Here is a 26,800-nt window from a genome sequence, read left to right as displayed (position 1 = left end):
ATGGAAACAACCTAAATGTCCATCGACAATTAGGACTGGATAAAGAAGTTGTGAGATATATCTATACCTATATATCTGTAGATATATAGGTATAGATATATAAAATGGAATACTACTCAGCCATAAAAAGGAATAAAATAATGCCATTTGCAGCAACATGGATGGACCTGGAGATTGTCATTCTAAGTGAAGTAAGTCAGAAAGAGAAATAAAAATATCATATGATATCACTCATATGTGGAACCTAAAGATAAAAGATGAACGAACTTATTTATAAAATATAAACAAACTCACTGACATAGAAAATAAACTTATGGTTACCATAAGGGAAAGGAAGAGGAGGTAGATAAATTAAGTGTATGGGATTTACAGATACAAACTGCTACACATAAAATAGATAAGCAACAAGGATTTGCTGCATAACCCAAGGAACTATATTCAATATTTTGTAATAACTCATAATGAAAAAGTATCTGAAAAAATATATATAACTGAATCACTGTGCTGTACAACTGAATTAACACAATATTGTAAATCAACTAACTTCAATGAATAAAAGGGAAAAAATTCACATCTTTGTATACATTTCTAAGATACGTTATTTCAGTCTTTAAACCATGACTTAATTGTAACATTTGGCTTAGTCACATGATCTATGTAAAACTATTTTATTTCTGTAAATTACCATTCATTCAAATTTCTTCATCTCGTATTCTCACTATTATAGTTATGCAGTCTCACTCTAAAGCTGTTATATTGATCTCCTGTCTCTAGGAACACAAAAGCTTTATTTTACTCAGGAGGTTCTCAGGAGTCTCAAATGGTCTGTGTTATAGCTATCCACCTCTGAGACCCCGCTATCTTTTCCTTTAAGGTGATAGGATACAGAAGATTATATTACAGACCTAGGATGCTATTACTGTATGCCCTCTCAGCTCCTTGTATATTATTCAAACACATGGGGACAACATCCTTGTTAAGCAGAAATACTCCTTATCTGAAAATAAGATGTCAACTTATTACAAAGTATTGGAATTGTACAGTCAAATGAGTGGCACTCCCTTCAAAGTAATAACTTTGAGGAGCTATACATTTTACTCTAATGATGCTGCTTTTGCTCTAAACAATGCAAAGAGCTTCTCTTTTGGAGCTGCCAGCAGTCAATTTATGAGCCACATGAGGAAATAAGTCCTACCAATTTATAGTCATGCCTCGTATAATGTGCGAGACAAAATGGCAGGACCGTTTCTCTCAGTGGGAACTCATCTGAGGTGATATCCACATTACCATTATAAATGAGTGAAAATTCAGACTTGGCTTAAATACCCAACTATTTCCTAAAACTTTATCTGATTTTCCTCAGTCAGAGGCAAACCCTCCCTCCTCTGAACTGCCACATGGATACTTTTCTTAGGACACTGAGGTCATATTGTTTTTGGTTATAGTTAATTCTACACCTTTGAATTATAAGCTCCTTATGAGCATGTCTTATTTAGCTTTATATCTCTCTCACAGAGTAGGCTATCATTAAATATTTCTTGAATGAATGACCAAGAAGGAACCACTTTTTAACATTGAATAAAGGAGCTTCCTGGGCCTTATCTGCCACATCTATGAAATGGAAACACTAACAATCATATCTAGTCCAAAAGCATGTTGTGACAACCAAATCAGAAAGCTGAAAAAATGCTCTGAAATAGCTAAATGTTACAAAAATATAAGATATTAATTCTTTTTTGTTGTTGTTAAAAGAAAACTATTCAATACTCTCAACACATATTTCTTGGCACTGTAGTGAAATAAAGATGAATCTGTCACATTTCCTGCTCTAGAGGAGTTTCCAACCTTCTTCATAGCACTTTATCACTCCCAAAATTATATATTGACTATTTTTGTCTCTTCCACCAGAGTGAAAGCTTTAACAAAGATAGAGATGTTGTCTGTATGTTTGATGCTGTATCTCCAGTAAATGTTTTTTTTAAATAAATGAATGAATAAATGGCTATATCTAGGAGGATATATAGAACTTTAGACAGTATTCAAAAAATATTTACTAAGACTCTGTAATGAGCAAAACTCCAGAGGATGTAAAGGTGAAAAGAAAATGGACAAACATCTAATATAGAAGGCAGAGTGTGAACAAAAAGGTGACAGAGTTATAAGCAAAGTTCTGTGTGAATCTATAAGATTTCATGGAGTTGGGATTTGCTCTGTAACTTGAAATATGAGCAGAATTTGGGCGAGTGGAGATGAGGTGAAAATATTTTAAGCAAAAGTAGCTTCAGGAGCAAAGGCATAAAAGGTGGGAACATACAGGTATACTTGGGAAATCCAGATAGTTCAATATAACTGGAGCATAGGATCCAAAGGAAGTGAAAATGGTTGAGTCCATACCGGAGAGGGCTTTGAATACATGAATAATTCAGCCAAACAATATTCTTGCCTGAAGAAAGAGGAGTTTTGTACAATACTGCAGGGAAGCAAGGGATTAGACTTGATGACTTACAAGTTCAACCTAGACCCATTATTTCCTGACCCTTTAATGCTGTTGCCAGTGTTGTTATTTTAGTTTAAAATCCAGTTTTAACAAAGGTAGGGTCCTAAAGATCAGTTTTATTCAAAGAACTTTTCTGACCCTATAGAAAACGGTTTTGACATGATTGGAGAATGGTGTTTTGCCAGCAATGGAAAGTCTGAGGTAAAATAGGGAACAGCAGAAATAAGACATTTCCTTTTGTTGTGTGGCCTTCATACCTTTGATCAGAGATTTACTTGTATTTTATCGTGTTTTAATTTCCATAGATTGTGTACAAATCAAATAGTATCAAACTCTGGCTAAGAAAATGTAAATGAGATTTTGAGCAAATGCTTTCAAAAGAAAGATATACAAAGGTCACAAGAGTCAGTCTCAGTTGGTTGTCTAATTTCAAGGGTGGTACTTATGCCTTTTTACAGGAATATATGTGAACATGAAAACTGCTCTCTTCTTTGGCAAATCTTAATAATGAGACTTTTATTTCTTAATTCTAATTTCACTTCATTTTCACACACAGACACAAACACACACACACACACACACACACACACACACACACCCCTATCTGTAAAACATTTGGGAATGGAGGCTGTTGTTTTATTGTTCTTTCATTGAATATTTTAAAAAATGAAAGTGCAAACCAGATCAGTTGCTGTAAATAGTCTCCTCCTTGTGTACTCACTCTTATGTAAAACTAGGTTCTTGATGTCTGCCATGTTTATCTATCCATCCATTCATCTATCTATCTGTGCATCTTTGTGTCCATTATACAAGCATTTACAGAGTAAGTATATTTTCAGATATCATGTTAGGTACTATGGATACTGTGCTTTCTCTTAACAAGGTAATTTACATTTATTTTCAGTATATCCACATGCAAAATCTAAAATGAGTATAGAAAACAAACATATTAACCTATAGATGGAGCCATTTAAAAGCTTTTAAACATTTAACAATACACTGATTTATTTTTTTATTTATTTTTAATACACAGTAACTGAATGGATTACTTCAAGACAAATTGTTCTTTTTAAAGTCAGTTTGTTTGAGGAGCTGTAGTTAATCATTGAATTGAATCTTCTCTCTCTCTCTTTTTAAGGAAGTCCAAGAATCTTAGAATTAGAATGAACCTTGCCATCTGATCATTAAAATGCTCATTTACCTACCTTTCTCCAATGAGGAAAATATATTATATTTATTCTTAAATATGTAGTATGATGTTTTTGGTGGTTAGCTGACACAGTGATGGTCAATAAAAAGAACACTGAACTTAGAGTGAGAATTTGGGGTTTGATTTTCACTTCTATAACTTATTAGTCATATGGCCAGAGGCAAATAATTTAATTCTTTATGAGCATCAGTTTCTTTATCTTAAAATAGAAAAAATAAGGCTGCTTTTGTCTACCTCGTGGAGTTGTTATAAGAATCAAAAGAAATAATGGATATGAATACCCTTGTTAAATTACCAAATGCTCTTAGGTATAAAAGGGATTTTTTTTTTCTTTTTCAGTCTACATGTCCAGAAGGATCAAGGTTAAAGTTAAGCTGCTGGAATTTTCAAAGAATTGTTGTAGAAACCTAATGAGAAAAAAAGATATCTTAAGTGAAAGACAACAAAACAAAACAAAACCAAAAACCCACAAAGCCTCCTTATTTACAGCAATGCATTGAGCTGGCTCCAGGTCAGCCATATTTGGTTCTGGATGGTCTTTTTTTATTCCTCAAATCTCCAATTCATCTGTTTTGCTTTGAGTTTGAAACATTCATTAGTAGCAGAGCTGCCCCTAAGGGATAGAGATTATTACTCCAGGTCTTGGGATTTGTGTGTGTGTGTGAGGGGTGGGTGGGGTGTTCACTCTAGGAACTAGGACATTACTAATAGAGGGAGACTATAAGGGAGAAGATGATGGCTCTCTTGGATGATACTTAAAGAAAAATAAATAAATAAAAGCCTAAATCCGGTCCACAAACTTTCACACTAGAGTAAATAGACTGCAATAGCCATAAGGGTAAAGATGATTCATGTCTTGCTCAGAATTGTCTGAATGCCTGGCACATTGTAGATACTTTGTAAATATTTGTTCATTGATCTTCAACCTATAAGAAAGGGAAGAACTTTCCACCTCTAACCCTCCCACAAAGCCTTTGAAATTTGTACATTTTTTTGTGTTTTCTGTTTAATGGCTGATTAAATCTAAATATAAATGTTTGAAGAAGGGCAAGGGGTAAAGCACAAGCGTTGTCATGGTTGCAGACCCCAAATTGCAATTGTTTGCTGATCCCAAATAAACCTATTTTTGCTGGAGAAATTACTGGCAGTCTATTTAAGATCAACATTATAAAACAGTGGCCCCTCTGGCCAAGTGAATTTTAAAAGGGCGACCCTTTCAGGCTGCCTTCCATTCCCAGGTTAAGTCTTAACAAAGGGCGCACTAATTGGATTTAATCCCTTGCCTGGATATGTAGGTGCAGTGTACAAACTGAACAATAATATGCACCATTACTACTTTCAATATTGTCACTATTCCTTAGAAATAGCCCATACTCTCTAAAAACAGCTGTGATAACTACTAATTACTGCTTGCAGTTTAATTTTCTTCTTCATTAGTAACTTTTTAATCTTCTAGTTTAGCCTGTATAACTAAAGCATTGAAAATTTACTCTTTATTGTTTATTCTTTTTTGGGAGTAGTCATATTGTTAAAACCTCCATCTTTTTAAAGGCAATTTGTAGACTGTATAAGAAAGTATATTTTACATTAACCTTCAAGTTTTTAGAGGTTTTCAATGGATGTAAATGACTATAATTGGGCATTCCTATTTCAATAGGATGCCAATTTGAATTTAAAAAAAAAAGATGTGAGAGCTTCTTTAGTATGGCTTGAGTGTTTTAGCTTTTCTAATATGTAGCTCAGTCTTCTTTAACTATATAGAAATCCAAAGCAACACCATTAGTAGTTCTACTTTACTCCTGACTGATTGCACGGCATCTGGAATTTGATTTCATTCCAGGGGCAACAATCTCAGATATTCTTCTATAGGAGAGTGACCAGGCTGGTTTAAAGTTTGGTTATTATGAAGTAAAAAGTGGAATTGTTGGAAATAACTGGGGCTGTTTGACATAGGAAAATGCTCGTTAAAATTTAAAATTTGATTTGTGGATAGAAAGAGACGTCATTTTTAATATTGGATATATTGTCACCACAATTTTTTGATTAGATACTGGTGAAAGACCCAAAACTTCCAGTCCTTGAGATAAAATGTGAGAAAATCTGCTTCCTAATCATTGTATATTGTTATTCCATTTTGTTTCTGGGAAGTGTTTAAAAAAAACCCACAAGTACAACTAACTGTGGGAATAGATAAACTCGAATAGCTTCTTAGCATGTAATTGTTTGGTACAAAGAGTATGGGACAGTGAGTACAACACTCTTGGGTTCTATACTGGCTTCTAACTTCTCCTGTAACTCTTAGAGCTTGGACAAGTTATTTTTCTCATGATAAAAGAGGTTCAATGATATTTGGTCCTAAAATACTTCTCTGTTACTGTTAGGGTTTGGAGAGCTTTGGAGACTCAAGTATGTCCAAATTCCCACCACACCAATCATCCTTTTCCTTTTGAGGTCACTGAAGGAGACATCATGTGAGAAATAATGGTAAATAAGAAAGTAAAGTGTGACTGTCTATTTTACTGGGCTTGTAAATTCCTAGAGCTGAGATTTGTGTAAAACTGGTTTGAGAAGAAGCTTAGACTGGAAACCTAACAGGGGTCTTTTCCTTAAGCCCAAATCAGTCAGCTCAGCTACCAACAGACTACATAATACAGAAAATTCAAAAGATGAGCTTGAGAAGAGGTGAGCAGGCATCAGTGGATCATGCCTTTTGACACTCCTAGATTTATGGAAGGAGGACATACAAAAGCTCCAGAGAGAGAAACAGAGACAACAACATTAACGATATTTTCACACATAGTTATCCCACTCACTAGCAATGGGTAACCCAATTATATTCCTAGAATCTGATTCATCAGAGAGTGCCACTCCTATTTGTGGATTGTTGTTATGTGTGTGTATGTGTGTTCCTTTAGATAGAATTTTAATGTGACCTTAGAGGCCTACATTTTCCTTAGAGGCCTCTGTTGATTGTCATCACAACATGGTTCTAGGGTCTAAGCTAGGTATCAGTGATTCTGTTCTAACACAGAATCCTTTCTGAAAACACCAGACAGGTATTGATTCATGAGCAGCCTACTCAGTTTGGGGCCACTGCTGTGGTATTAATAGTATAGGGTAGTCATTTCCTATTCTATGATGAAGGAACTAAAAATTCTAAGGCTATGAAAGACTTCAACATAATAAAATAAATTTAAGTTCAGGCTTTTTATATATGCAAAGACCAAAGATCAATGAAATGTTTAAAATTATCAAGATTATTAATAAGAGTAACATCAAATCATAGAACAATGGAACTATGTATAGCTATTAAACTTTAATATAAAATTTTTCTGATGTGTGATCTGAGGATCACTTACATCACAATCACTTGAGTAAATCACAAGTTTAAAAAAAAAACATAAAAAAGCAAGAGAAAGCAAACAAACAAAAAAACAACCCAAACCCAAGTCTCAGGTTTCCAGAAGTCTAAGAACTTTCCCTTTAAATAGCTCCTTCCCAAGTGATTCTTACTCAAATTTAAGTATGAGAATCATTGTTTTAAAGAGGCAGTTTGAAATTAGTAAAATAAGGTACTATTCTATAGTTTAATATTATGGAAAACACACTGACCTGGGTAGGAAGAGACTTAAGGTCTAGTCTTGGCTTCACCCTTTATCATTTGTGAGATCTTGTGTAAGTGATGTCATCTCTGAGCACCACTTTTCTTCCCTTTACAATGAGAAATTTGATCCAGAGAAACTCTAAGGTCTTCAGCCCTAACATGTATTAATCTACACAAGGGACATTAAATTAATTGAACTTGTTCCAAAAGGCCACAGAACCTAGCACCCAGCACAATTTCCTGCACAGAATATGAATTCAATATTAGTTATGTGAATGCAGACAGAAAATATAAACATGTTCAAACAGGAGTTAAATCAGTTCTCAGGTGACAGATATGTAAAGAACAATGCCTCAAGGAAAGCTAGGGAAATATTTGGGAGCTATCTTTAAACCTGTGGAGACAAATCATGTATTTTTCCCCACATCATCTTTTGGTGACCAACAAGGATGAATTCTTGGCTGGATCCAATCATCTCAAACTTACCCTTTCACACAAAGCTTCCTTTGACAATTGCCCCTTGTTTAGGTCCCTTCCAAACAACTCTCCACCAACCCCTTAGCAATCACATCATGATATTTAACACTCAATTTTATGTTATCTTATACGTTATGTTTTATCTGTTTAAGCTGAATTTTTCAAAGTACATCAAGCTCCTGGAAGCCAGGGAAAGTATCCCTTTCCCTTTGTCTCCCAGAACCTATATAGCGTTGAATATACAGGCAATCAATGAGTATTAGTAGATATTAATCTTTTTGCTGTAGTGCTTTGTAAGTTGTAAAGGGCTTTTCAAACTGGTTAATGATTCTCACAATCACTGTGAGAGGCAGTCGGAGCAAGTATTATTTCCATTACATAGACGAAGAAATTGAGGCTTCAAGAATTTACAGCTTGAGCAAAATCACATAAACAGTGATCTTTCTTTTCTACCACACTACATTGTGTCTTATTGGAGAAAAGAGAGGCTGGGGCATAGGTTTTAGGATCCTGGAACTTTCCATCTCAAGAATTTCAGCCCCTTCTGCTAAAAATGTTGGCACTACAAAAAGACCCCAAAAAAGGAGAGGATAGAGCCTAGAATATTACGAGTTTCTAATTAGGATGAAGCAAAACATTAATTATTGGATAAGTAGCTGTATTAATTTTGACCTAAATATTGTCTTGGTTCTAGAGTTTCCTAAACTCCTTTACCTAGCCCTTTTTTTCCTCCTTCTCAGTTCCCAGTAAGCATTTGTGTCCAAAGGGGTCAATGTTTCTTATTAGAGTGAATCTGAGGTCTCCTGCTTTTTATGTCTTAACCTTTTGTTATTGTTGTTGTTGCTGTTTTTCCAGTTAAGATGTGTTAATGCTTTAAAAATGAAAAATGAATGTAAAAATTTATAAGGCCATATAAGAAAATAAATCCATTGAAATCTTTATCTAATTTCTCTGGCACCTATATTAGTAGATTTTAAAAGAGCTTTGCATGTAGTAAACAGCCTTCGGGAAGGTAAACAGCCTTTTCCTCTGACCAGATGTGCCAGTGAAGATACAGGTTGTACAATCCTTGATACAGGGGTGAACTAAGTATTTTCAAATGGCATTTGATTAGAAAGAATAACCCTTAGAAAGCAAAATATTTGCTCATGAATAGACTGGAAGAAAGCCTATCTGTAAATATAGAACCTGTTAATTAGAAAAACCATGATATGTTTTCAAATGTTAAATAACATGAGCTTGAACAAAATATGTTAACATATTCCAGAACCAGTAATAACTGACTAGAATTCACTTTTTTTTCTATTGCCCTAAAAAATTCCCTTGTGGCAGCTTGCTATCTAAGTCCTGCTCCTTACCCCAATCTCTGGCAACCACTTATCTGATTTCTGTTTCTATACTTTGCCTTTCCCAGAATCTCATATAACTGGAATAATGCAGCATGTAGCCTTTTGTGTCTGGTTTCTTTTAGTTAGCATAATGTCTTTGAGATTCATCCAAGTTGTGCATGTATCAGTAATTTGTTCTTTGATTCACTTAATTAGAAACTGAAGACAAGCCAAAATAAAGCAAGTAATCTAAAATTTCTCCAGATAATTTCAAAAATCTGTGTCAGAAATTCACCTGCATACACACACACATTAAGCTGGAGGCCAACATTTGCTATATGAACAGTTAAATGAATGTTTAAAGCAATATCATTTTCCACAGTGAGTTTGGCTCATATAAGATTACAAAACTATATATATACAAATAATAGATCAATAAAAGTGGATGAAATATGTTATATGACATCGATATTTTATTCATTGCAAGATAATGTGTCTGATTCGCCCCAGTTCCCATGGTAGCTCTTTGATAGTGAGGAAGGGCTATTAACTCTCTAAGGCAGTAAGAAGACTACTGAGGACACTACAGATAAATTGTGCTGTCCTTTAAATGTGACTACCCTGCTAGTAAGAAACTAGATGTAGGTGAAATTGGTTCAAGTTGTGTTTTTATTCTAAGATATTTGCATTGAGCTATTTCTGTCTGAGGTAAAACTGGTTGGTGGGAATTGTCTTTGGATCCCTTCAATCTCCTTTTCTGTAAGTAATAATAATAGCATTGGGCTAACATTTACTGAGGACTTACTGTGTGCTAGGCACCATGATAAGCACTGTGCTAAGCATTTTATGACAGGTTATCATATTCCTCACAACAACCCCATGAGATAGGTATTATTATTATTCACACTTTGCAAAGAAGCTCAGAGAGTTTAAATAACTTGTCTAAGATTATACAGCTAATAAGTGTTAAAACTGAGATTTGACCCCATGTTTAACTCCTACAATACTCTACCATAACCTCTGCATTCTTCTACTCTACATACATTTAACCTTCAGATTTTAGAGTCTAGAATTCCCTCTCTCCTACCCACCAGCCACTTAGTGCCCTCTATTGTTATGCCTCCTTCAAGACTTCTAGAGGTTCTATATTTATCCCCCTCCAGTTTTAATCACCCACCTCCCCAGCTATCCTTTTCTCAGTGCCCTGATCTTCTTCACCCAATCTTGTAAAGAATGCAGCTGATTAAGCAAATGCCACTATGGTATGGATACCTTACAGACCCTCCTTATCTTTGTTAAGGATGATTACATTTTATATCAAATTATCCCCAATAAATTACTACCATTAAACTTCCAACAGAAGCATGGAGGGTGGATGGGAATGGACAGGAGAACCTTTCCAGCATCTATTATCTTATACCATTTAAGCAACATATAAGGTTAACTATATCTACCTGCATCTTTCCTCTGGTGTTCTGTGACTAGTGATAGACTTCAAGACAAGATTTGGACACGGTGGTCCTGTAACAGGATTTTTTTTTCCCCTCTTGTATAAACTAACTGAATTGAGATCAAACTTGTGACCTAAGTCTAGGAACTGTGTGATAGACAATTTAAGTTAACAAGAGTTCTTGATACCAGTTCCAACATTACTGAAGCAGTTCATTGAATGGTAGCTTAACAACTTGAAAGAATTAATAAGGTTCACTACAGATGTAATTCTTAACTAGGGAGTAATCAAGGTACTGGGAAAGATTAGAGTTTCATATGGCCTAGATCACAGAGGAGGTATTTGAATATGATAGTCTCGGTATACACTGTATTACATCATAAAATGGAAATATAAATATTGATTACTTCACAAGAAAATCCAGAATTGGCAACGTTTTTAAACTTTCCAAACTGGCAGAAACAGAACACTGTAATAAAAAGAAACAGTCTTATTCTTTACAGAAAAATTGGAATTGCATTCCGCCTGACTTCTGAAAAATTATTATTCCTAGTAAATTCATAGGAACAAAAAGTAAAACAGAAGATATCAGGGGCTGGGGGAGAGGAGAATTGGAGTCATCGCTTTATGGGTACAGATTTTCTATTTGGGATGGTAAAAGAGTTCTGGAAATAGATAGTGGTGATGATTACACAAGTGGCCATTGAGTTAGAACAGTGAATTTTATGTTATGTATGAGGCAGGGAGCCCCATAAAAAGACCGGCAGGACCCCTAGGCAGGGCCGCTGCTCTCCTCCCAGCACCGACCGGTTCCCTGGCCCAGAGGCTCTATCTCTTTGCCTCTAAAGTGGCTAACTTCCACCTAAAATTCTATTGGTTCCCTGAGCTCATTTCTGATTGGTTATTTCCTTCACTCCTGATTGGTTATTACTCTCATTTCTGATTGGTCCACTTCCCTCACTTCTGATTGGTCCATTTGTAGTACTTCATTTGCATGGAGCTCACTCCTGATTGGTTATTTATCTCACTCCTGATTGGTCTATTTCTACAAAGCGTGTTCCTGGTTGGTCAACTTCTGTTGCACTTTATTTGCATATGATGTTACAAAGTGTAAAACTGGCAGCCTATAAGAGGCCTGTGTAAACCTACAGATGGGGTCCAGAGCTTAAAGTGTTAACTCCTCTGGGCCCGCTGGCATAATAAACCTGAGTTGTCCAACTCTCCGAGTGCTGCTTGGTCTCTCGCCTGGATCCAGGTTGCTGTCACAACTGAGCTGTATCACCAAGCTGTAACACATTTTTCCGCAACATGTATACTTTACCACAAAAAAAATTAACTCAAAATTAATCAAAAAAGTTCACTAAGGTTATACGCTGAATGTATAAAGTATCCTGAACCTCAAAATTTAAATGTTAATCACTCTTTAAAATAGCTAAAGGTTTAAAAAAACATTTTATATGGGTAAATCAATTGACAGAATTTTTATGGAACTATGCCTCCTTCTCTCAAAGTCAGTTTTGTAAATAAATAGGATTTCCAAACTAAAAACAAAAATCACTCCAAGTGCATATTGGTGTACATAATATGAGACTTTTCATACCTGAAAATGATTTTGTTTTATTTTTAAAGTTTAGAATAGCTTACTAGTAGGCGGAGGGTATAGCTCAGTGATAGAGAGCATGCTTAGCATACATGAAGTCGTGGATTCAATCCCCAGTACCTCCATTAAAAAATAAATAAGTAAATAAATTTAATTACCTCCGCCCCAAACAAACAAACAAAGAAATAGCTTACTAGTATAGATGACATAAACATCACCTAGGAAGAGGTCTTAAGGAGAAGTACCTTGTAACTTGCAGCCAAATTATAGCTACTTTATTATTGTGAAGGTAAATAAGCAGTATCATTTGTTTTAAATTTAAGGTAAAAAGTATAGTACTTATGTAAAGCAGGTACTTGTTAATTCTTTAGAACAAGCGTATTTTCATCAATGGAAGGTTTGATTTTTTCTTGTATAAATTTTTTAAACAATTCCTGTTTAGGTCTAAATGTAACCGAGAGTAAAATACCTTGGTGACAAATGGTCACATTGGAAAATGCTCTCATTACATAATTAAGAGAAAAAGCAGGATATGAAACTGCATAATCAGTATAATCACAGTATTGCTGAATATATGTAATATGTAGAAGAAATGATTAGAATTAAATATGCATAAGATATTAACAATGATTATTATTGGGTATTGGGGTTACAAGTAGTTTTTTCTTTATATTATCTACATCTTCTAAAATGTCTACAATGAGCATCTATTACTTTTATAACATGATAAAAACTAGTTGCAAAAGATGTGAAAATACTCAATCTTATCTTATGGACATACTCATCCACTGACTTATCTTTTAAATAGATTTGTAATGATTCTCATTCATTTTTATAAAATCAAACGACTTCACCACCTTAAATCAATGTTTCTGCAGATCTGAGAAAAGACTTGGGTATTTGAAAGTGCATGTTTATATGATTTTCTACTTGCAACATTCTTGAAAATGTATCAACTGGGAAGGAAAACTGCTGATGTGCTATGTGAAACTCACCCCTTGCCCTCCTCCCCCATCTGATGACAAGAAGAGTTTCATTTGGTATAAGATTTTGAGAAAAAAAAAAAAAGCATGGGCATTTTTCACCCAAAGTAAAAGAATGCTCAACGAGTGTCAAAGAGAGCCAGAATTAGATACAACACTGCCACTTAAAACAAAAAAATCTGTTGTAAAAATAGTATTCTTTGTTTATACTGTGGAGATTTACTTGTTGGTTTTTACCATTGGAATATACAATTATGGACAAATATATTGCATATTATAGAATATTCACTCTATATCACTGGTGTTGGAGTAATTCATTTATATGCAAAGTCAATTAAGGATGATATATGTGTCAGCTTGGAAATCAACCAAATTACTTGAGCATTCCATGTCCTACCTCCCATAACACCAAATACCTTATTCTCTGCATTTTTTGTCTTTTTATCAGAACCTTATTTTGGAGAGGAAAAAAATTATCTTTAAAGGGGGAACAATGCTTGCAAAACAAAGACTTGAAAAATAAACATTAAAAGAAAGAAATAGATGTCTGTTAGTTGGAAATCATTTATTGCCTCTATAAAAGCTTAAATAAAAACCCTACAAAAGTTCACATTACAGTCTGATGTGGTTTTAACGTGATAGTATGTTTCAGAGGTAGTACCAGTAAAATGGGATGCAAGATTGCTAAAAGGAATTACATAACAAGTTAATGCAAAATAAAATTTCAATGTGGAGCAATATATACTCAGTATACACTTTAATGGAACAACCATAATATATTTCCATGAAAATATCACTTTATTCTCTTTTCTCCCTTAGCAAATCTGTTCTTAACAAAAGTTTGTTTTGGGCAATGGTATGTTGACTGTAGGCTCACAAGTTAGTAGGCTCCTCCTTTATAACATCAGAGGGCATAGCTTGGTGAAGAGCATGATACAGTGCTGTCTGCCAAGGATAACACCAACTTCAAAGATAAACCCATATATTCATCATTAGAAAGTATGGTACTGATAATGCCCTTAAAAGACTGATCTCTCAGAATTTGGCATTTTAAGATCCAAATAAAAATTTAATATAGTTATTAAAATAGGCAATATTCCTGATATACCATCACTGCAATATGGAAGAAGGACAGGAGTTAAAGTTTTCAGAATCCCTCTTTAAAATGATCATAAGCTATCAGGCTAAAATGAAGAAATTATTCCTTGGAAATGGGCTGAATGGACCCTCCTCGACCCCCCACAAAGGGCAACAAAGTCAATCTTAGAGCCTAGAATGCTTTTAAAAATACCACATGCTTTCTCTTACAAACTTACAGATTGCTGACTGTGAAAGTGCCTTAAAAGAGATGTTACTGTCCTTGGAGAAATTACCTCTTGGACATCTTTCGAGGTCTTGGTAGTATACAGAGTACAGGATGTGATTGAGCTGTGGTCTTTTCTTTTCCAACAATAAGAAACATTTCTATCACATGATTGCAGTGGTAGTAAAAATGTCCTGCTGTTGATAACTGACCTTACAACAAAACATCCCTAAGTTCCATGAACAGGCCAATTTTCTTTTAACGTTTTCCTTGCAGGTGTTAATTTTCCTATTCTCCAGGGTAACTGCAGTTCTCATTTTCTTGAGACTAATTTTAGCTTGGCTGAAATGAGAAAAGTACTTTAAGGTTTTTTTTATATACATTTTGGAAGGTAAGTGGTCTTAGATACACATTTCCTCTTTAGAAGCTGTTTGGCTATCTTAAGCAGAAAGCAGACATCAAAGAGTAGTTAAAAGGAAGGAAAACAACAGTTTTTTTTTTTTTCACGGTGGCATCTGCCTTTGTGAGAGATAGTATGGGTTTAGATAGTATGTTCTGTTTTATTATTGTGTCAAAACCCTAAAGAAAGAAATACTAATTGTTTTTCTCCTCCCAGTCATGAAGAGGCTCACAAAAGCAGTCTATAAATTAATATTTTTCCTGCTCTAAAATGTCTCAAAACCAATTCCAATCTATACATGTAAAAATACATTTTCTTCAAAACAGATTTTTAATACTTTACCTTGACACCTTTTTCAAAATCTACAGTGCATAATTTCATTCTGCCAATTATGATTTTCTCTGGATATGTATATTTCCTTTGGTTCCTGCTATAGAACAATGACATTTCATTTTAGAAATGTTTTAATTCCAATGGTAGTAAAAAGAAATAATTCTGGTGCTGAAACACAAATGCCAAGACAAAAGGATTCTAAGTGTACTGTTATGATTTATTCAGTTTCTATTTTAATGGAACTTTAAACAGGGACAAGGGAATAATCAATGCTTTCTCTTAAAATTGTAGACTAGAAATCGTTCTAGGAATCGTACTTAGCAAAATCCTTAAATCTATTAAAATTTCTACTTAAATAATTTTTATTTATATCCCTGAAAAAGTGAAAAGAATTTGTTTTGAAGTTTATGGCTTGCTGAGGAGCACAAATCCAATGTCCCCATAGCAGAAGTTCAGTGAATATTTTTTGATTTAGTGACTAATTGCTGAACTGTGACAAATATAATCTATGGAGTCAAAAGATGTAGGAGAGAATCACCTATCTTTACTTTGTAACAAGAACCAAATAAGAAGGGACTTAAGTTGAAGCAGGAGAAATCAGAGTTTAAAGATAAACTCAATGACTAGTAAGGAAACCTTAAGAGAGACTTGAAGGCCTGAAATTTGTTCATGCTACCTTCAGAAATGGTTTCTATATGTGCTGTATGATGTAAGGACTCTTTATCTCATAGGGGAATTAGTGTGACTGATAAATTTAGTCTTAAAATTTGAGCTTCTGTTACTCAGCCCTCTTTTCTCTGAATGGAATTTGACTTGTCAACACGGAGTACTAAACATTGTTTACAAAGAACCATATGGTTCTCAGCTAAAAGGTGGCACACCTAACCACTGAAATATTTCTGCTAACAAAGAACCATAGTAGTCACATGGCAGCAATATTAAATCAAACAAATGGCTGACAAAGCGAAGGATTATCATTGAACCTTACCTATTTGTGTGTGGGGGAGGAGACATTTCAAGGTCAAAAACATTCATGACTGCCTTTCTGCATTCATAAATTTGTATTTGTGAATTCCAAGATCAAAACTGGTTTTACTTACAAATTACAAAAATATCTGACATAGAAATCCGATGACCAAAAGAGCCATCTAGCTGCTTCATTAATCTTTTAGGTATAGATATTAATTTAACCATGCAATCCAGTTCCACACTGCCAACTCACAAATATGTGATACTGTGTGCTCAGGGAGAAACTGGCATTTTCCCTTCTATGGGTCTTGGTTATACCATCTGGTACCCCGGAAGGGAGGTCTGCAAAAAATTGTCTACAGTGTGGTGCCATCTGGTACCTACTAATAGAACAACTGGGTAGCATGCCCATTTTAAGAGTGTGCTCATAGAATAGTATCCAGGAAATTCAGAGGACTGTGATTTACAACCAAAGTAGTACAATTCTTTTTGGATATTATCCTTGGCTGATGACTCGGTACAAGGCCTCACATGGAAATGAGGTAAATTTTGTGGCAAAGCTGAGTGACTAGATAAAAAAAAAAAAAAACAAAAAACACCAAGCTCAGTGGCTTACCTTGACTTCCTGTTTCATAAAATGGAAGAACTGAAAAAATATTATGAAGATGGTGATACACTTGTAGTATTTGTGCAACATTTCATCTAACTCAGTTACACAAATTTACTAGTAGAATGCAAATCTTTTCAATATTTGTCATTTGCAACAATGAAGAGTTCCCATTAAGACTAATCTTTTACAACATTTTGTTTCTATACACTTAATAATTCATTTGACTTCACGGTGGTGAATCACTTTTCCATAATGCTTTCTCTCCTCCCCCCAAATATTTGGGTTAGATAATGGAAGAATACCAATAATTTACAATTGTATACTAGTAATTACTTCAATCTTCAATCATTAACTTAAGTCAGATTCTCATAGGGGTTTAAAAATAAATCCCAGGACTCACTCAGTCTAAAACATTTTTAAATTTTTGTTTTCAATTTTCAGTCCACTTTCCTGAGTAAAAGTGTATGTGGATGACAGGAAAGGAGAGAGGAAGAAAGAAGATGTAATGGCTACAAAAACAAGACTGATCAAGCTTCAGTAACTTAATGAGCCATGTTGAAATACCTTTGTTTTTGTGTCTCTGGTTAAAACTATTACTAAAACTAAGATTCATCTATAAAGTTTAAAAAAAACTTTCAGAAATTAGACATTATGCATTTCATAACTAAACTGCTCAAAATTAAATACATTTTCCCCCCAGAGTTCCATCAGTTTGGGAAAAACTCTCAAACAATGCTTTTCAATTTTACATATATATTTTTTGCACCATAGCCATTATATCTTGTTTATCCTTCACAGAATGTTTGTTTCAACAATGTTTTACCAACTGAAGAATTTCAGGGTAACAGAATGCAAGTATGAAATGCATACCTGTTAGGTAGCCAAAAGGCTGTATCATATATCCCCCCACCCCATCACAAACTGTCTGAGGCATTTTTCTCTGATAAAGAAGACACACTGAATGAGGTATCATCAGGCTCCGGCGAGGCATGATTGAAATCCATCTCTTCTAATTCAGGAGGTAAATCTGACAGCAGTGCCTGAGTCAGAAAAATCAATTTTTTTGAATTATTATGTGGACATATTTTTTCCAATTTTATAGTTGTAGTCCTTTCATGTTGATTTATTCTTACAGATTTAAAGAAAAGAGCATTTCTCTTTCAGGACTAAATACAGTATCTCATCTAAGAGAAAAATTCTTCACTCACTATTAAGGAAGTAACAAAATACTCGATCTTGAGAGTGTGGTTTATGTAGAGTGGAACCCTGGACAAAAGGGAAATCAGGAGAGAAATGAGCAACTATTCTGAACCAAACGCTCTGAAGTGTTTGAGTTAAGTGATTTTCATACTAGTTTTGAGTGTTCGCTGATCATTGCTAAAGGGCTTTAGAATTATATTCCTTAATAAAATATTCGTGTCCAGTTATGCTGTCCTACAGAGAAAAACGCATTTCACAAAAGACTATTTTATACTTCAGTGGGAGAAAGAACTCAGCAATTCAGGAAAAAGTTCAGCTATTCTACTTCAGACTAAACTTTAACAACTTGAAAAGTCCAAGTGATTTTTTTTTCCTTTTTTAAAGCTATGCCCATATCTACAGATGGCCAAGCATTCACTGGGGCACTGCTGAACAAGTGAAACTAGCTGTGTAACTATGTACCTAGAGGGCTGCTCATTTCTCTGCTGAAATAATAAGCCAAGAGCCATGAACTAAGCTTTGCCATGGTTTAATTGTTACATCTGGAGTTGCAAAACATGCATTCATTCATCCTGGAGAAATAAATAATCAAGTTTTATGTGCTTGGTAGTGCTGATGCCCACTTGACCATCAGAAATTGCAAACTAAGTGACTGATTGCCGTTCCCAATACTAAAAATAATATAGCATACCTTGGCAATTTTTAGACAACATTACTTGTAGTGTGGGCTTTGGGTGCAGTAGTAAACAAGGACCAAAGGAAAAGGAACAAATGCAAGCTTGCCACTACACAAATAAGGAACAGAAAGACAGGGCGTTTTGGAGAACATATGAAGTCCAATGTTGGAATAAGATAGTATTCTCTTATTCTCTTTATTAAAAGAAATGACAGCTATAAATCCTATACTTTTTGTCTTACAGCAGAAAGGAAAGATTAGACCTTTCTGCCAGGCTGCATAAGGAAAGACTAACTCTTATCTGAAAGAAAATTTGTTTTCTATTTTATAGTATTAAATAGTTCATGAGCTTCTTGATGAAATTGAGAGTAGTATTTACAAAGAAGTCACCTAAAGGTACTACGTGCTTTCTAAGGTTTCTAAGGTTTCCAGGTTGCAGTAATAGGACACAAAGCCATTTTCTTCCAGAATAGTTGTTTACAACTAACGCAGCCCAGGTGAAACAAAGCCTTTGCTGATATTGGTTGATCATAGTTTATGAAAAATATATCACTGGATTTAGTTCTCTTTACAATTGTGAGCAAGCCACATTAAAGAGGGCTAAGTCTTTCAATTAACATAGAATATTGGAAAGTCAAATGGATGTGCAGTCTTAATGGCATTCTAAATTCTATTGAGGGAACCTTCAAATAAAAGAAGCACTACTATTTATTTCCCTGTCATTGCATTTAATGTAGTTGGCTGACTAAAATGAGTGTAGTATGAAATAGGAGAACTTTAATATCTGAGATAGTATAAGGGACTACTAATGCATGAGGCCTATGTCAAAATTCTTTTCAACATCTTTCTGGATTGCAACATTGGCACACTGAACAAATCTTTGGATTATGTCAGTTGCTAGAACTGACTTTTTCATAGATACCAAAGTAAATACAATTAACTCTCTTCATTCAGGTTCTTTATCAATCAGAGTCAGACCTAGTGCCCCTCTTCCCAAGAGATTAAAGCATTTCCCAAATATATCATCATTCTCCATAATATTTATTCTAGTTCCTAGGTTGTGAATGACAAGTTCCATAATGTTAATCATTCTTATACTACTTGCAAAGTGGAGAAATTCAAATCTAAGAAAGTCAATTGAGCTGACTAGAATCACGTAGTGAATTATCAGTGGGAAGAAAGACCATAACTAATGACTTAGTACAGTGCTGGCAACATTTATTTTTATTTTAAAGAGACTACTGATTTTAAAAAAACACATTTGGATAATCTAATACTTCAGTCAGTATCATATATTTTAAAATCCTAGACTGCTTCATTGGGGCAAAATATTCTGTGGGCAACTCATATTACTCAATTTGCCTAAGTCAAGATTAATAAAAAAAAACACAGGATTTGTTTTAATGAGAAACCAATGACACAATGGTTCTTTTTTATTAGGTAGAGTAAAAACCAATTCCTTTCAGCAGTAAACCTCTAAGTATTTCATAGCATAAAGATCAGTATTTGAGAGATCACCTGGATAACTTTTGTGGATTACTATTGGTGTCTTCTATATTTTCAGACCATATTTCGAGATCCATTATACCCAATCTCAGCTATGAAAATCAGTAGTTTCTGTTTGGGTGCTGATTATATAGGCTATGATTTTCAGTGCAATTTTTGTATAACTCTTTTTTTTTTCAACCAACATTTTGCCCATATCTTAGTTCTTCAGCCTTTTAGCAAAGGAAAAGTATAAGAGAAGGAGAAAAGTGAAATGTGCAATAGATACTTTTGTTATTTGTTAGTAGTTTTGGAGAATCAAGTGATGGATGAGGTTAGAGTTAGAAAATAAAATTCAGTCTGTGTGCTATTTCTAGATATCAAGAGACACAGACAACTGCTAATAAGTGAGCATATAGCTGAATTCCAAATCATGCTACAACTTTTGGGATCAGGACCACATTCCAACTTAATCTTATGCTTGGACCTAATTCTGCTTTTTTTTCTTACATTTATTTAAAATGTACAGTTCCTTTGGGACCATGTTCAAAAATACCATCGTATCATTTAAAATCTATATTTAGTTTCCTAAAAAACAAACAGATTTTCAATATGACATGGAATATGCATAACATACATAATATAACAATATGTTTAAATAAAACTGTCAAAGGTAACTGAAAACTACTGTCTTGGGATGTCTCTGTGTGTATAGCCCAAGGGGAGCAAAATTCATGAAACTGGACACAATGGACATGCTGGTTTACGCCTCATGAATTAATTCTTTTATAGTTTAAATTTTGTGGTTCAGTACTTTGGTGAAACATATAAAAGCTTTTTTCTTAAAAACAAAAGGGATAATTGTGGGATGCTAAGACTCTAATCTGTTTCCCAGGAGATGACTGGGAGAAGACTACTACATATGTGCAGTCTTACTTGGATATAAGGGATAAATGTGTGTACTCTAGCTGCAGAAAAACCTCTGAGATTGTTTCCTAATTAATGGTCACCTGTGTGAGATACTACTCACATTGAATTTCTCCGACAAGGAATCAACATGGTAGTGTACAACTCAGAGGTAAATTTGGTATCATTTAGTATTGAATGAAATATTTAATATAATCCTATATTCCTTTTTAGTAAGAGGAATAAATTAATACAGAAATTTCAACTGAAAAAAGTGAGACAGAAAATGTAATTTGGGAGGAGTTTGTAAACAAAAATCTACAGAGACAAATACAAGACATTACATTTCATCTTTGAGGTAGAGGAATCAAATACTATAGTTAGACTAGGAAAAGTAAAATGATGCACTGTGTTCACAAAGAATTTCACAAAGTAGTTTCACATTTTTTCTAGTGATGAGCAACATATGAAATAGAAGGTATTCAAACATTTGTGAACTCTAGTAGGGACTGGAAGGTAACTGAAATCTACAAGAGAAGCAAATGTCTCACTTTTTTCATTCACAATATGTCCCAAATATGTGCCTCTCCAGTTAGTGTAGCCTCATCTCTACAAACATTTTGAGAATTTCTTCAAAATTAATGAAATGAAATGAAATATGTAAGATGGGGAATATAATCAATAATTATGTAAAAATATTTTAAATGTTTTCCCTATTTAATGCTGGCTTGGAATAAACAAAGTATGTTAATCAGTTATTTTGATTTTCCACTAAAACACACAAATCTGAATATCTATTCTCAGGAAAACTGTGCTAAAAAAAGTCATGAAGTAACAAATCTTTCCTTGATGCCAAGCAGGAATGAAATATAAAAATGAAAAAAATATGAAGAACCTAAGTGTGACATGTCATTTTCCAATATGATACATTACAGCTTACTTCTCTCTTCTGTCACCTACCTGCTGTTGCTCCTTATCATCAGCTTTTATAGCTAGTATCAAGCTTCTAACAAATGTCTGAAGTTTAAAGTATTTTTGCTTTTGAATCTCTAGCTCGTTTTCAATGAATCTGACTTCTTCATTCTGAAGGACAAAACATCAAACAATACAATTACTCTATGCAAACCTAGGACTATACATGTTTGAGGCACAATACATTTTTAAAAGCAGTCAAATGAGAAGGACAATAAAGAGGATAAAATTTTAGCATGAAGGAATATAAAGCACAGAAGGAAATTATCCTATTACACAAAGGCTCCTTTTTAAGCAAATCAACAGAACACAATCTGCAAGGTCAAAAATCCAATCAAATAAATTCCAGTAAGAGAAAAATCAAGAAACAGTTCCCTTCTTGGAAAGACTCCTCCTATATTAAACCTAATTAGCATTTGGATTAGGATTAAGAATAGACAGAGGCCAATTAACTCCAAATAAAGAACATAGCAGATGCAGTAATGCTGAATGTACCATTAACAAAGTCAAATACTAAGAACTAGAAAGGTTATTATTTTGTACCAAGGAGGGACTGAAATTTTTACTAAGATTGTCTTAAGTAGTTTGCTGAGCACTCCCACCTTTAGGTGTCTGTTATTCAGAAAATATCTCCAAATGTACCACTGTGTACCACTGATTTAAAACCTAGTTTCTCTTCACTACATTTGCTAGTTGTGTAGAAAAATAATAATAGACTAGGTTTGGGGAAGATTTTAGTGCCAGGTCTACTGATAATTGTGCAAACTTGTGCAGGTCAATTAACCTGTAACTCTATTTACTCAACAGTAGAATGGATGTAATGCTAGTAATCTTTGGCAAGTCTAGTTTCAGGGTCATAAGGCACAAATAAGTAATGGCCACAAAATTGCTCTGAACAGATTTACCGTTTAAGCTACAGCAGTCAAGGAAGTGTGGTGTTGGCAAAAGGATAGACATATAGATCAATGGAACAGAACAGGGAGTCCAGAATATATATGTATTTTTTTTCAGTTGAGTTTTGATGAAAGTGTAAAGGTAATTCAATGGACAAAGAAAGGATAATCTTTTAAAAAAACAGTGGTTGATACCCCCCAAAAAAGATTATCAACCCCTACTTCACATCAGATACAAAGTTTAATAAGAAATGGTCATAGACTTAAATGTGAAACCTAAAACTATAAAACTTCTAGTGGAAAACAGAGGAAAAAAAATCTTTGTCCTTGGGTTAGGCAAAGATTTCTCAATAGGACACAAGAAACATGAAACTTAAAAAAAAGACTTCATTAAAACAAAACCCCACAATACTGTTTAGCATGGGGAACTGCATTCAGTATTGTGTAGTAACGTATAATGAAAAAGAAAATGAAAAGGAATATATGTATGTATATGTATGACTGAAACATTATGCTGTACACCAGAAATTGACACAACATTGTAAACTGACTATACTTCAATGAAACAAAAAGGAAAAAAAAACCTCACAATCTTTGCTTTTCCAAAGACACTGCTGAGAAAATAAAAATAATAGCTACATATTAGGAGAAAAAAGTTATAAATCACATATCTGATAAAGAGCACTTACAGCACAAACATAGGACCAGCGAGAGAATAAAAAGCAGGCAAAATATTTGAACATACACTTCATCAAAAAAGATATGTGAATGATCAATAAATATGTGAAAAATGCTTAATTTTTTTTGTGATTAAGGGAATGCAAGTTAAAATCACAATGAGATACTACCACCAACATACTACAATGGCTAATGTTAAAGAGACTGACAACAGCAAGTACTGATGAGAATGCAGAGCAATTAGAAGTCTCATCCATTGCTGGTGGGAATGTAAAGCAGTACAGTCACTTCGGAAAATGTTTTGGCAGTTTCTTGTAAAATTAAACATACTCTTTCTTACCATCTGACTCGGCAGGCAATTCTACTCTTAAGTATTTACCCATGGGAAATGAAAACACATGCCTACAAAAAGACATACATGAATATTCATAGCAGCTTTATTCATAATAGCCCCAAACTAGAAACAACACGTGTTCACCAGCAGATGAATAAACAAACTGTGGTCATGGTTACACAACTGTCTCCACTTGTCAAAACCCTAACTATATGAATTTTATTGTATGTAAATTATATAACATAAAACCTGATTAAAAATTATTAGCCAGCTTTAAAATAATAATTGCTAAAATAAGCTATGCCAAAAATAAGCTATGAGTATTTTCTGCAGCTGGCGAACTTGTCTCAAAGAGCACAGCAAGACCTTTACAGTATTAGTTTAAAAAGCTGCGCAAACGACATTAAAATTAGTCAATTCTGTGGGCATTCTTGTTTCAACTGAGAGGACACAGTTGTATTAATCACACTCAATCTATGACTATGTTTACTGCATCAATTAGTTTATCAGCTCAGTTTAGAACTTATTTTACCTAATAAAACTGCTTCCTTTTCAGACCATTTAATAGCAAGTGAATGATCTGCAAATGATGATTCAAGCTAAATTCCTTATCTAAAGGCACTCTTAACAGCAGTCTAAGTTACAAGTAAGCATTATAATAAAAGTCCACATGATCCTGCCATAATACATTTGACTAATTCTAAACTTTTGGGTTTTTTTTAGTATTCATTGTAACAGCGACAGTGTTAGTAAAGTGCTGACCAGGAAGTGTTTTTGAATACACGAGATATCTATCATCATTACCATACTGTCTCATTTGAATGCACAGTCCTTTTGATCTGCACTCACAGTCCATTAGAAAATATTTTAAAAATATTAATTCACATTTGCAAAAGTCATGAAGCATCTTTTGGTATGCAGATCTCTAATTTCGCATGCAAATAGTCCTCCTCCTCAGTATTCATGCAATGTTTGAGAAACATAAACAGCTTTAAGATAATTTAATATTGCAGACATTTTCTTCTTGGAGCTGCTTTCTGCAAGCCTATTAAACACTTCCTAGATTACAGGCAGTAATTTATGTTCTTTTGAGATTTTCCTGAGCAAATGGAGCCTTTGTGAGAGGAACTAGTAAGATAACATCAGTCACTGAATTTCACAAAACAAGACCTAGCTCATTTTTCTTGTTAAAATCTTCTGTAAATTACCACTAAGCTTTGTCAATTCTTTTCCAAGGTGACTGCAGGAAGCACTCAAGGCTTCTTGTGGACGGAGGCTTTGATCTCTGAGCAGGCTATTAATGGCTGCCAAACTTGAGGTGTTATTTTACCATAGAGCTACTCATGCCTCAGGAACTGAGCTCACCAACTTCTCTCATAAGCATTTGGGGTTAGTTAGAACTCCTAGCAGTCTGGATTTCTAGCAAATATCTTAATCAGAAACTGCACTATGACCAAACTGAATATTGATAGTTGCATAGTAGTAATAATCAAATGTACATAGAAAACCTTTCATTTTGCTACAATGAATCCCAAGAATGAGAGACTGCCTAATTTAGTGTGGGGGAAAAAGGTCATAATGAGCCAGCTTCAGATCTTAATTCATTTTATGTAAATAAGCATAATAATATTAAAAGTATTTCCAAGGATAAATTAATTATTTTTTCACTTACTTAGGAACTAGTTACTGGACACCTATATCCTAGGCACTAGACCAGGTAACATGTACATGAAAAAGTATCTGCTTTCAAGAAGCTTGTGGTGAATACACTGGAGGAACCAACAAAGTGATTTTGATCCCAATTCAAGGAACATTAGCATGTGTACGCAAATAGAATACAACAATGTTCTTTGAAGGAAGATTAAATTTCCAAACTGGTAAGGCTCTTTTTCAATGAACATGCTGAAATCAGCAATGAGAACTGCTATATGAGATTTTGCTTACTTTTACTTTAGAATTAAGGTAACAAATTCACAGATGAAGTGAACTGGAATATTTTAAATAATGATTATAAAATGATAGGTTTTCTCTATAGGTGCTAATTTTTGAAAGTTAAAGAAAAGTTTATGTAGGATGGTGATGTGTCATAAAAGATATCCCTCATAGGGTAGTGAAGGACCCCTTGTTCCCACAGCATTTACCACAATGGAGAACACCGGATTGTTAAATGTCCATTAGAGCTCAATGAAAATGTTAATTAACATTTCTGAACTGAACATTCCAGCCTGCTCTGGTCTTCAGTTTCAAACCTTCTCAAACTGAGCTGGCACCCTAGAGGGGAAAGGTCCTGGAAAGAATCCTCTGAGTCCTGGGCCCAGCCCTATCTGACCTGTTTGAGAGTACTAAGTGGAGCACACTTAACAGCTGTGCAATCCAGTCATCTCGTCTGTAGTTTCCATAGCCTGTGCCAAGTGGCGGCGTGCAGAGCCATTTTAATCCTGAACTGGGCATTTAGAAATATTATATGACCATGTAGGAGAGATTAGAATGATCTCTTGTACTTCAGACCAACAACTTTATGATTTTATTAGCTGAAAATACAGTTTTAATGCCGGATTATATTGTGCTCTTTGACCACTTAACAAAAGCATTTCAAAAGCTAATTTCCTTCTGTGTTTACAATGCTCAATATTTTAAAGTCTGACATGTTATGAGCATTTGGAAAACAGAATCTGTTGACTGACAGAACTTTCAATTATAGTAAAACTGAAAAGATTTTTGAGAAAATGACAGCTGTTGTCTTTTCTGATTAAATGTCTTTTCTGTTAACACCTTACTAGTCTCTGAACACTTATGATATTCCAAAAACTTTTGTGTATGAAAGGAATGACTGTGTGGACAAAATTCCAGAAGGCCCCAAAGTTACCTACTAAGATAGGATACTGATTAACA

At 34.2% G+C, this 26,800-nt stretch overlaps 1 protein-coding gene across 1 annotated transcript in view; it reads right to left on the bottom strand.

Moving 5' to 3' along the window:
• Positions 1 to 17,326: 17,326 nt before the first annotated feature.
• Positions 17,327 to 26,800, bottom strand: part of HDX (highly divergent homeobox) — a 92,884-nt gene continuing 83,410 nt past the window's right edge. The window contains exons 8-9 of the mRNA XM_010989685.3: positions 21,992 to 22,114; positions 17,327 to 17,804 (exon numbers count right to left, since the gene is read on the bottom strand). Coding sequence (XP_010987987.1) covers positions 17,679 to 17,804; positions 21,992 to 22,114 — 249 coding nt within the window. The 3' untranslated portion in view covers positions 17,327 to 17,678. The remainder of the gene's footprint in view (positions 17,805 to 21,991; positions 22,115 to 26,800) is intronic.

This window comes from Camelus dromedarius, chromosome X (genome assembly GCF_036321535.1).
Source record: "Camelus dromedarius isolate mCamDro1 chromosome X, mCamDro1.pat, whole genome shotgun sequence".
Taxonomy (NCBI): Eukaryota; Metazoa; Chordata; class Mammalia; order Artiodactyla; family Camelidae; genus Camelus; species Camelus dromedarius.
This window is presented reverse-complemented; position numbering and strand designations above follow the sequence as displayed.